The sequence below is a fragment of the Ictidomys tridecemlineatus genome, chromosome 9 (genome assembly GCF_052094955.1).
Source record: "Ictidomys tridecemlineatus isolate mIctTri1 chromosome 9, mIctTri1.hap1, whole genome shotgun sequence".
Lineage (NCBI taxonomy): Eukaryota > Metazoa > Chordata > Mammalia > Rodentia > Sciuridae > Ictidomys > Ictidomys tridecemlineatus.
Genome location: NC_135485.1, coordinates 50285744 through 50298037, shown reverse-complemented (window position 1 = coordinate 50298037; position 12294 = coordinate 50285744). Strand labels below are relative to the sequence as shown.

General features: G+C 34.5%; 2 protein-coding genes across 7 annotated transcripts in view; one reads left to right on the top strand and one right to left on the bottom strand.

Annotated features, from left to right (window-relative positions):
- The window catches only part of Stap1 (signal transducing adaptor family member 1), a 36496-nt gene extending 32076 nt beyond the window's left edge, over positions 1-4420 (bottom strand). The window contains exon 1 of the mRNA XM_021730660.3: positions 4169-4420. Coding sequence (XP_021586335.2) covers positions 4169-4288 — 120 coding nt within the window. The 5' untranslated portion in view covers positions 4289-4420. The remainder of the gene's footprint in view (positions 1-4168) is intronic.
- Positions 4421-10953: 6533 nt separating this feature from the next.
- Cenpc (centromere protein C) overlaps positions 10954-12294 on the top strand; it is a 60603-nt gene continuing 59262 nt past the window's right edge. For 3 of the 6 annotated variants that reach the window (XR_005736991.2, XM_078021345.1, XM_078021348.1), the window contains exon 1: positions 11432-11679. Coding sequence is in view for 2 of the 6 variants with exons in the window: in XM_078021348.1 (XP_077877474.1) it covers positions 11662-11679 (18 nt within the window). In the remaining 4 variants the exon portion in view is untranslated. Of the gene's footprint in view, positions 11021-11431; positions 11680-12294 lie in introns of those variants that run through there. The other 3 variants (XM_078021347.1, XM_005331715.5, XM_078021346.1) reach the window with 3 other exon arrangements.

Sequence of the window (12294 nt, the reverse complement as noted above, 5' to 3'; positions counted from 1 at the left end):
ACCCTTTCCATATTGACATATCATTTATTCTTATTTTGACCTAGGACAACATTTGTCACCTCTTCAGAATTTATGCATTCATTTTCTCAAATAATAGAAACTCTACAACCTCATCTTGCTTTTTTCCTAGCTCCCAAGATTAGATAATAATAAAATAATAATTTTGTTTTACAACCATCATATTTTCTTGTGTTCTTGATAGAACTAGTTTCACCTTTTAATAAGAGGCTTTATAATTATTTTTTTCTATAAAACAAACCATCCTACCAAACAAACCAATACCCAAGTGCACTTACTGAACTAAAACAGCAAATGTTTTCTATTTCTCACCATTCTGTGGCTGGCTAATTGCTTTTCTGATCTGGATGTATGTGGCTGTGGCTAAATGGTCTAGAGTGGCCTCATTTACCTGTATAGGTCTGAGTTGTGAATGTAGAACTAGTGGAGAAGGCTGAAACAGGTTAATTCTTATGATCTCTCATCCTCCAGTCAGCTAGTCCAGATTTGTTCACATGCTGGCAGAAGGATTCCGAGGAGTAAGAGAGGCAAGAATTCAGAAGCATATTCTAAGCTTCTGCTTTCATCACATTTACCAAAGTATGTCATCTGACCCATTCCAGAGGCAAAGGATGGAAAAATAGGCTCAAACACTTTGAGGGAGAAAAGGAAAGTCAAATTTCAACGGGATGTGGATATAGTGAAGCTTAAACACATCACTAATATTACTGCAGCAGTCCACCCCAGGCACAGAAATGAATCTTGGGACAAGGTATCTTTGTCCAAGTTCTGTGGTCATTTCACTCTAATTTACATCTCTAATTAAGAGCTGGCTAAAAAAGTGTTATACACCAGCAGATGCTACTTAAACAAGAAAAAGTCACCATAGAAAAAGAACAATTCAAAAATATATATGATTCAGGGATCTGTCAAAATATAGTCCTCATTGGTGCAATTACAAAATCAGGCAAAGAGGTTCTTTTGTTGTTGTTGTTAATTTCTTTTTAGTTGTAGGTGGACACAATATCTTTGTTTTATTTATTTATTTTATGTGGTGCTGAGGATCAAACCCAGTGCCTCATGCATGAGAGGCAAGCGCTCAACCACTAAGCTACAACCCCAGCCCCACAAAGAGGTTCTTCATCTTGTCTGAAATCCAGATCCCCAATGTATATAGTTGATAGAGTCAAGCAGTTTAATAACACAAAAGGACAAATCAATCTCTCTCTTTCTCTCTTTCTCTCTCTTACCCTACCCCTTTGGTATAGGAGATTGAACCCAGGGGCACTCTACTACTGAGCTACATCTCCATTTTTTTTATGATTTTTATTTTAAGATGGGTCTCACTAAGTTGCCCAGGCTGACCTCAAATTTGTAATCCTCTTGCCTCAACCTCACAAGTTGCTGGGGTTACAGGGATAGCCTGCCATACCTGGCTGAGAGAACAAATCTTAATTTCAATCCCATTAGAAGTTTTTCTTTATTCTTTTCATATAGTATGCAAAGTGCATTGCCCTTTGCCTGGCAATTCTGCTGCCTATACTCTCCAACCTACACTGCATTATTGAATACTGCCAGAATGGATTATCTCCTCTGAAGAGAGTAGGATTGGTGAGTTGAGGAGGCAGCATGCTCAGCTCAGCCCCTTCCTGTCCTTCCTCAGCTCAATCCATCAGGAGACATTGGGTATTCTGTTCCATTCCTTGCTGGAGGCAAAGGACCTCTAAGAAGTGAAGGTTTATGCCTCTCAAACTGAGTCATGACTTGAGGTAGTTCAAGACTACCTAAACCTTGGATAAACAGCCTTAAATCAAAATCACATATTGATAGACTTTAATCAATAATAAAGATAAGTAATAGATCTTAATTTGTGTGATTCCTGGTTCTAATTGGTTTCAAACTTGAGAGAGGAAAATCCCAATGAGCAGGTCTAAAAATGTAAAACTTGGGATGACTGCTCATGGAGATTTGTTTTGGAATGATTAAAATGTTCTGGAAACAGTGGTGATAGCTGTACAGGTTTGTAAACATATTAAAACATACTGAATAATAATTATTATTATGCCTCCCTAGTTAGAGTTCACCTTTAAGGGACCAAGAATAGAAATAATGAAACCAGCTTCTTGCTATTGTTTCACAGGGTACTGAAGAGCTGCATGAGATAATGAGGTAAATAAAAACATAGGACTTGAGATATAGCAAGTACTCAGTAAATGTTGATCACTTTAACAACAAAAATGAAGAAGAGCATTACTTCATCATTTACATTTTTAATAGGTGTTTTGTACTTTTTTATCTTCATAATAATAACAAAAAAATCAATTTTTTTGTGGGAGTTGATTTGCTTTATTTGGCTTATCATACTACTTTTTAAAAAATTAAGGCTTTCACATTCTGCCCTGTTGGTAAGCCTTTGCAATATTTTGTATTGGTCAAGGATATTTTGTATTTCAGAACTAGAATGGGGTTGAGGGAGAGTGCAGAAGGAGATGGGAATGTTGGTATATTGTTTAGGGAACTTAACTGTCTTCTAAGATTAAATCTAACTTCAAAACTAAATGATTCTTGAAAGAAAGAAAAGCAAGAGAACCCCTGAACTCAAAGTTTACCATTGTTAATTTTTTAAAGACCCATTCATTTAATTGTACATAGCTAGAATATCTAACATCAATAATAGCCAGCTGAGGTTCATTGAGTTCCCTCTGAATGTAAAAGCAGACATTCATTTGTGCTCCTGAGAAAAATTACAGACATATCCAGTCACAAGAAAATGATATTAATTGGGTAGATTTAATCAGGGAAAAATGGGAGAAAATGATATTAATTGGGTAGATTTAATCAGGGAAAAAAGGGAGTTTAACTAGCAAGCAATACCAAAAACTCATGGAAAGGATTAAGGAGAATTTATTAAAAGGGGGAAGAGGCAAGTTTAAAGACACTGAATTGAGTGAAAAAGCAGTCTTGGAGGAAAAGTAAGGTTACAAATAACAATAGGCAATCACAGTCACAAACCTAAAGACAAAACAAACTTACATTCAGCCTATAGAGACCTTCTGGTCACAGTCTTGATTTAGTTTCTGATAAGAACTCATGAATACCAGTATAATCTGAATCATCTATAAACATCAATCAATAATTAATATCTAGGTATACATGTTTAGCTATAGATACTTACATATTTTTAAAAATTAATTTTGAAGGCTATATCTTTCAATGAAGAAAGTTTAGCCTAAAGATTCTCATTTTTTATATATGTGGGAAATATCAATGTCTCATTAGAGATATTTTCATATATATAAGTTTTCCATAAGAATTAATGAAGCCTCAAAAATATATCTTCATATCATCACTGAACATTTCTTAGTGACATCTCTGAAGACATTTAAAGTTTTTCCAATTTCAGCCAATACAAAAATTTTATAGTATTTGGCCTAAGTTAATTATTTCATTCTTTTTTTAGTAACAGGCAATTTCATATTTATTTACCTTATTATTTTAAGTTAACCACAATTATTATTTTAAAGGAAATTATTTTAACTAATATGTTTTAATTTTTATATTTTAAAAATATGAAGTGCTTTGTTAATATTTTGCTTTGAAAAAAATATTTTTATAGCTTACTATTCATATTAGCACTCTAAATATTATCTTTTAAAGTCACTATGTTGAATAGTGTTTTTAGAATGTATAACCATATTAAACAGTATCAATTTTATCATTTCAAAAAGGTTTATCACTTAATTTGATCATTATAAACTTCAATATAACTGAGAATAATAGGAGTAGAAAGTTTAATTTTAATCAAAATATCATTAATTCATCATTGAAGCATAGTAGTAAATCATGGAGAAAATATAAAGAAACTATCTTCAAAGCTGATATCTTCTGTGATGTTTAAATGAACATTTTTGCTCTAAATTCGGGCACTGACTATTGTATTAGTGGCCTAATACTAGAAACAGTATTATATACATTATACACACATATGCATATGAAAGCTATACATTGTATTTAAATTATGCAAAATTAGAACCAATTTTCTGAGTTCAAGGACAAAAAGAGGGAATAATTCAAATAGAAACAAGGACACTTTAACACATCACATCACCATGAGATGACTTTTATATTTAAACTGAAGTTTCATGTTTACCATTATCATCTGTACATTTACCTGGTATGCTGCCCGCTTGACTGACAAAAATCCTTCAAAGTACATGGGTAGAGCAGTAATCTTTAATCTTTCCTGGAAGATCCTGCGAGGGGCTGGTTTCGGGGGCTTCTTAGCCATCATACCCTCTGTGGTGTGTGGTTTGGTTTCAACTGTATCCAGTCTCAAACAAAATGAAATCTCCCTTGCGTGAGAGGAAAAGGCAACTCTTCAGAGAGGAAGTCCTCACTTGCTTTTTTAACTGCAAAATACTACCACCAACAGGAGACACACAATTCCCCACCCACCCCACCCCCCACATTTTCCCTTTACATTTTGTGAAGTAAGAAAGAATAGTCATAGATCAAATTTTAGAGGGCAGTCTCTGAGTAAACAACATGTACTTAGATTTATAACAGGAAAATAAACAGAAGATTAACATCACCTGAGGATGAAAGAAATAGGCATAGAGATCATGGGCTTTAGGGGAGACATCAAGGACACATTTGTATTTTCCACATTTTTCATCGTGGTTGTTTATTTTCAAAAGACATGGCATAAATAAACTCTACTTCATTAAAAATTACTCCATAGGATAATAATATTAGTGCTGATTCCATTGGTTAAATATTTCAGGGCCAAACATTGCTTAAATTTAAAAATAATACAACATGATTTTCCTTACACCATGCCCATTCTTCAGGTTCACTAAAATCCTTATATTATGGGAACACAGAAATTTTCACATTTGTATCCCTAGGTATTTTGAGTATGTGGATTACCAGTATTTGGGAGGAAAAGCCAGTACAGAGAGCTGTAAATTTCCAAACTTACAATTATTTTATGCTTTCTGAGCTGTGAATCACTAATACTATGATATTTAATAAGATTCAAAGAGCTACACTGGGGCAAATAAGAATTCAATAGTTTCATGTGAAAAATGGTCCTGGAGATGTACTATTTGGCCCAGCACAGCACAGGGAAAAATGGGAGAAGGGAATGTTAGAAGGAATTTTGATTTGTCTTACAGAGGTTCTGACAATTTCTACCTTTGTCTATTTAATCCTCAGCATTTCAGAACTACTCTAAATTTAGGACGGCATGGGCCCAGTTTAACCAGCTTATTCCCTGAGATTAGAGCAATCCTGAAATCTTCAGTGGGAATGAATCCTCCTTTGCTAATGGAAAGACTATATATTTTTTCCCCACTTCTATGGGTTCCACTGAATTGGCAGCTTTAGATATGGGGAATCCAAATTGTCTGTAAATTGAGTTGGGACCATACATACTGATTATCAGTAAATCAGAGAAGAGTATTCAGACGCATTATCAAAATAAAAGAAATTTGAAAAATATGCTGGAAATTGAAGAGTCACAATTACTGCCCTGTTTTAATAATATGTCTAGACCTGCTTTCTTGTTACCTAAAACTTCAAATAATAAAATAGTAAGTCAAATTGGATTTCATAAGGACAAAATTATAACTACTTTTTAGTTTTAGTATATGAAGAAAATGAGTTGAATGACACATAAAACCTGATTTGATAAGTGATCAAATTCTCCCCATATTACATCAGCTGGTAGCTACCAGCTGATGTAATATGGGGAAGAAGTAAAAAGAGGCATGAGAAGTGAGAGATGAAGAGATAAAAGCAGAAGAAGATAGAATGCTAGATATCATCAGTGATTGGACTATGAGAAAAGTAATCATTGGCTTTATGGCTGTGAAATTTTAAAATATTTTTTAGTTGTTGATGGACCTTTATTTTATATATTTTTATGTGGTGCTGTGAATCAAACACAGTGCCTCACACATGCTAGGCAAGTGCTCTACCACTGAGCCCCAGCCCCAGCCCATGGCTGTGAAATTTTATGGGAAAGAATAAAGAATGCCTCCAGAAAACTGTAAGGACAAAATAACTTTTGTAAAATAAGAATCTGGTTAATTATGTTTTTCTTATTTTATAAGAAATGAGCCATTTTTTTTAAAAAAAAAGACTCTAAGTTGCTTGGTCTGCTGATTTATAAGCAAAATTATTCCTGAATGCATCAAGAATAAAATTATCTTCCCTGTCAAATCAAACTACAAAATGCAGAAATGTTTAAACATTATTAGCCAGTTAGACCTGTCTGCAATTTCTAACATCATTGTACTCCTGCACCATTACAATGGCAATTCTCTTATAGAATCTCAAAAACAGTCTCCTAGTTTCCACTATTTTTCTTCTCTGATTCATTTAAAATGCAACCCAATCAAGATACTCTCCTGTTTACAACACTTTAATGGATTCTTATTGCTTTTGAGATTCCTGCTTTCATTTCTTCATTGAATACTAAATATTTAGGAAGTACTAACAAAAATGGCACACAAGGTCTTTAGTAATCCCATCTTTTAAAATCAAAATGCCTTTGGCTCTGGTAATTTTTCTTACTCCCAGTTGCCTCAATACCCTATGGTCTTTCCTACCATTCCATATCTTTCGCTTACTGGGCTCCATGCTTGCATGTTCTTCTTTCCAACTTGTTTGTATGATATGATTCATCCTTCAGGATCCAGATTGACTTTGCCCTTGACTGTGAATATTTCCTGATTTGCTGAAACTTTCTCAATCCATAAGGAAAATGTTACTACTCTCAATTCTGCATTCCCATAGCACTTTGCACACATTTTTTTTTTATCACAGTATTTGTCCTTTGTGTATCATTTATTGGTATATGTTTTGTACTACCAGGAAACTGAGTTTTCCAAATGAACAGAATGTGTTGAAGCAGACGTTGATGAAAAGTAGGTTGCAATATTATTTAATGAATAGCTCCCAGCTCAAAAATAGGATTCAATTTAAACAGTTCTGACAGGAGTTTCCTTTTTCCTGATATGTGTGACTGTTGGTTGGCACAGGATTCTTTCATTGCCATGTAGAAGAATCATATTACTATCAAACCATTGGAAATACATAGGACCTCAATTATTACAGTCATCAGGAACACCTATGTCACAGGAGTTTGCTTTAAGTCAGGTTATATAGGAAATATATATAGGATGGTGTATAAGATTAACTCATAAAACCAAAATCTCAGTGCTTTTTTGAGTCATCTGTTTTCAATACCATTCAAGTCAATGAATACAAATGTTTATAATAGTTAAGGATCTCCCAATTACTTTACTATCAACTTTAACTGATTCAATCAACAATGAATAGGACCACCAATCCTTCTCTAGTATGTCACAATTTCTGACCCTTATTTTACTATTTATTGATGATTTATTGCCATATTAATTCCAGTTCACTATAATAGATTTCAGTTGAATTGAATTAAATACATTTATGTTTATTACCCATAAATGAAGAATACAGCTTTTATTTTAACTATTCTGTGGCATAATTGTAATTTAGAATCAAATAGTTGATGCAAAATTTAACTTATATAGCACATTGCAATTAAAGTACTTATTCAGACCTTAACAATTCATTACATAGAAAAACTGTGTTTTTGTGAAAATTGCTGCCACCTACCTACATATTGCAAGCATACAGTATTAACTTGGTGATTATGATCCAGGACAGCATTTCTTTCTGAAGGTCGTTTTGTCAGAAAAGGCTACTTAATGTAAATCTCCTCCATAGTGGAACAAATATTTGGCAATAAAGAGTAAGAAAAAATTAAATATTTATGTAAGAAAATAAAAACAGGTCAAGTATGGTGGTGCACACTTGTGATCCCAGTTACTGAGGAGGCTGAAACAGAAGGATCAAGTGTGAGTACAGCTTCAGCAACTTAGTGAGATGTTTGTCTCAAAATAAAAATGAAAAAGGAGTTCAGTTGTAAAATACCCCTGAGTTCAATCCCCAGGATCCCCCCCAAAAAAGCTTATTTCATCTTAACACATATTAATTCATAATTGGAATTATGCTATAAATTTTAGAATAAATTCATTTTGGTGTAAATTTTTTTAAAAAATAATTTTATGATACTAACTTTCTAATTTTACTTTTGACATTGATATTTCTAAAAAAAATCATAATGTCTGTTCTCTTTTACTTAATATAATGTTTCTGAGATTTATTCATATGCTTGTATTTATCACTAGTTTGTCTTTATGGCTGAGAAGTATTCCACTGTATCAAAATAATACAATTTATCCATTCACAAAAACAGATGATTGTGCTCAACTGTAGTAGGACTGAATAGGACTAATTTTTTTAAGCAGTCAGGTCACTTGTGAATATATTTGTGCTCTGATTTTTATTTCTTTATGGAGTCTTGTTATTAAAAAAAACTTTGATATTAAATACCCATAACTATTCAATGGAAAATAAAGGTCTAGAATAAAATGCTCTTTGAAAATGCTTTACCTTTTATATTTTTAAATTAATTAAATTATAGGTAACTACAAGCTTTTACTTCATTTTCAAACTAAATTTTTGGATCCCTTATTTTCCTTATATACTCATTTAATATACACATGTACTTTCATAGACTGATTATATATATATATTTTTTTTGAGAGAGAGGGGTGAAAGAGAGAGAGAGAGAGAGAGAATTTTTAAATATTTATTTTTCAGTTTTCAGCTGACACAACATCTTTGTTCGTATGTGGTTCTGAGGATGGAACCCGGGCCGCACGCATGCCAGGCCAGCAAGATACCGCTTGAGCCACATCCCCAGCCCCATAGACTGATATATTAACACACATAACTTTTGCATGCACACACACCTTTTACCAAGAAGTAGTGATAGAAAACTTAAAGATTTAATCAGTAGTTATAGTAGTTCTTAAGGAATGATCTTGATGTATTTTCAAAGAGATTTATAATAACAAATCTGTTTTTTAAAAAATAAATATCACTTCACCAACAATCAACAACCAGATTTTAGGATATTAAAACCATGCTGTGGCTATTAAGTACTGTACTTGGATGGATATTAATGGAACTTGAAACTGAAAAGTTTGTGTGGAAACTGTGGTTTCCGTAACTATTTTCATAAGATTATGTTTCCATTTCTCTCTAGATTAGTCCATCTCTACCATGTTCTGTGCCTATTTTACATCAGAACAAGCCTTTGCATTTCAGTTTTCTCAAAATCATTGTGGGAGTACCTGTTTCCAGTGGAAGCAGGAGGGTATAATTTTACATGTGTATTTTATATCTGTTATTGTGTTTGCTAAAATTCTCACTGGAAGCCAAGAGTGTAATGATTAAGAGCTCAGTTCTGGAGTCAGAATTCTTGGGTTAATATCCAGTTTAGCTATTTATTGGTGGTATGATTTGGGGCATACTCTGTGTCCCAGTGCCCTTTGTCTATAAAATAGGGAAATAATTGTCCTCTCATAGAGATGTTCCAAATGCTTCAAATGCATGTGATGCATTTATAGAGATTGGCATATGGTATGCATTTTTATTATTATGTATTACCAATGTGATAATACCAAATTGTATATAATATAGATTGATTGGGAAAACTTTTAAACATAGTAAAATAAGAAACTTCCATAACCATACCAATTTCTTTCTTATTAAATTCTTACTGTCTTCCAAGAGAGTAAGAATTTTTTTTCTTTAGCTTTTTTCCTTCAAAATACACTCAATATCAGTATCAGTTCCTGTTAAGATCTAAGCACAATGCTTAGATCTTAACAGGAACTGTTTAACCCTACAGCCTCAACAACGTTATAATAATTTCCATTTTACATGCAAGGAAATTGAGCAACAGATGATTTAATTGGATTGCTCATAAAGGCTTAAGTAATAGTGCAAAACAGGTCTGTCTGATTTCAGAGTTTATAACCTCTTTCTTCTCAACCACTAAATAAAAAAATGAGTAAAATAAAAACTTAGTTTTAATGGGTGACAGCATTTGTTACAGCATTACAATTTTTAAAAATTATTAGCTCAATTTTTGATTAGTGAGTTTATTCAATAAGTTAATCTACTTTCTGATTAAAATTTTCTTGTAATTTTTAACTAAATCATAAAAATCAGACAGGATTTCATAGTCCTATTCAAGTAAGGTGGGAAGAAGTCTTCAGAGTATCTAATTTATATTTCCATTGTATCACTAAGGAAACATCCAGAATGAAGACAAAATATTGCTCTAGATGAATTAGCTACACAATGGTTAGGCCAACTTCAGATCTTCTGGTATAGATTTTTTCCTTCAAAATACACTAAATATCAAGTAATTTATCTAGAACCAGAATTAAAATAATATTTAGCAGCTGTGAGATGTATGTTTATTTTGATACTTCTAATTAGGGTACAACTAATTCAGGACAAAGAACCAGCTTGATTTTATATTATTTCTTTAAGACTGATTTTTTTTTAAGAGAGAGACAGAGACATGAGAGAGAGAAAAGAGAAGAGAGAAGATGAGAGAGAGAACGAGAATTTTTAAATACTTATTTTTCAGTTTTCGGTGGACACAACATCTTTATTTTTATGTGGTGCTGAGGATGGAACCCAGCGCCCCGCGCATGCCAGGCGCGTTACCGCTTGAGCCACATCCCCAGCCCAAGACTGATTTTTTAAATAGTATCAAATTTGGGATCCTCAAATTTGACGTTAAGGAACATATTCATGTTTGCTTTATCACAGATTTTTTAAGCTTAAAAAGCTCTCTCCAGCACTTGCTGATACTCTGCGTAGTATCAGCAGGTCCTCCAGATGCCTGTCCCTTAGATTTGTATTTCCTAATACTGTCCAGAAGAGTTTCCGTAGAAGGTCAAGTTCCTTATTAAATGCCTCCGCAGTAACATCCATTTTCCTCTGCAAAAGGATTCAGAGCGGAGACCGTGAGAGAGAGAGCAGCGTTAGCGCAGTCCGCTCCCGACATCATATTGAAGTGATATATATTTACAAGGATTATTTATTGTTGGTAATGCTTCATAAAAAATAATATCTACATACTTGAAAAAAGAATACAAGCCCTCCCTGTCATCACCATTATTATTTTCAGAGATGACGAATCAGCAAAACGTGTTCTGCAATTTCAACTTCTTGTCCAAGTATTATTTGTTGTTCCATAGTAGAATTTTGTTGAGAAGTTTTGCAGCGGGCTCAAGGAGCAAATACGGTCTCAAGTCTGTGACTTCCGGAAAAAAACAGCCCAGCCTCGGGGCAGTAAACTGCGAGGGGCTGATGGGGGGAGGAACGCAAGAACAGACTGTACGCAGGCGGAACTAGGAACTAAGAACTGGGCTGCGGAAAAAGGGACAGTGCTAGCGCCGTGAGGGGGCGGGTCCAATAACGGCTTGTTTTCTATTGGGTGGTGCGGCCCGTTTTGCGCATGTGCGGGCCGTTTCAAACCCCGCAGCGCGCGGGTCTTCTTGTTTTTTGAGGGCGGAACCAATTGGGCAGGGAGTGACGGAAGCGCGTGCACCCGGGAATTCAGGGGTGTTCCTGGGCCTGGGTCTAACCGCCTGTCAGGTGTTTGGGTATGTGCTTTGCCTTCTCCGGTAGTAGCCCCGGTGGACTTCCTCCTCAGATTCCCTGCGTGGGCGGAGCCAGGGCCGGAACATGGCGAAGTCGGGTCTGGTAAGTTCGGGCCCTGGGCCCAGGTCCCTGCCCGAGAGCAGAAAAGCGGCCGCCCTTAGTTTGGGCGGCCTAGCTGGGGAGAAGGAGACGTTGGGCCGAGTACACTGTGGCTTCTCCAGGATTTCCGTAGAAAACCATAATTTCCTTATATTATTTTCTCAAAGTTTCATGTAATTGCGTTTTTTCTCTAACTGCGTTTTCTGTCTATAAAACTTGTGATTTTTACCTGTTAGCTTAGTTGTATTTCCTAGACCTCCAAATGCGACCTACCTATATTAGACGTATACCTTTGTTTCAGTTTTGCTGGTCTGGGGAAAGAGATTATTGATTATGTAATCTGTCTGGAAAAAAAATCCGACGTACTCTTGTCAAAATGATGAGACTTGTATGCAGTTGAGGCTAATATTTATGGGTGCATTTCTTATTGAGAAAATCTTATAAAAAGCAGCTATTAGTTAAAAGGTGCAACTTTGAATGACTAATGAGGACAAAGAACACTTTGTTTCCATGTTTCCAAGTACCCTCAATATTCAATAGTCTGTATTTTAGACTTTGCTATGATATTCTAAAACTCATCATTTCTTATCCTAAGTTTGTATTTTCTCATTCATTTCT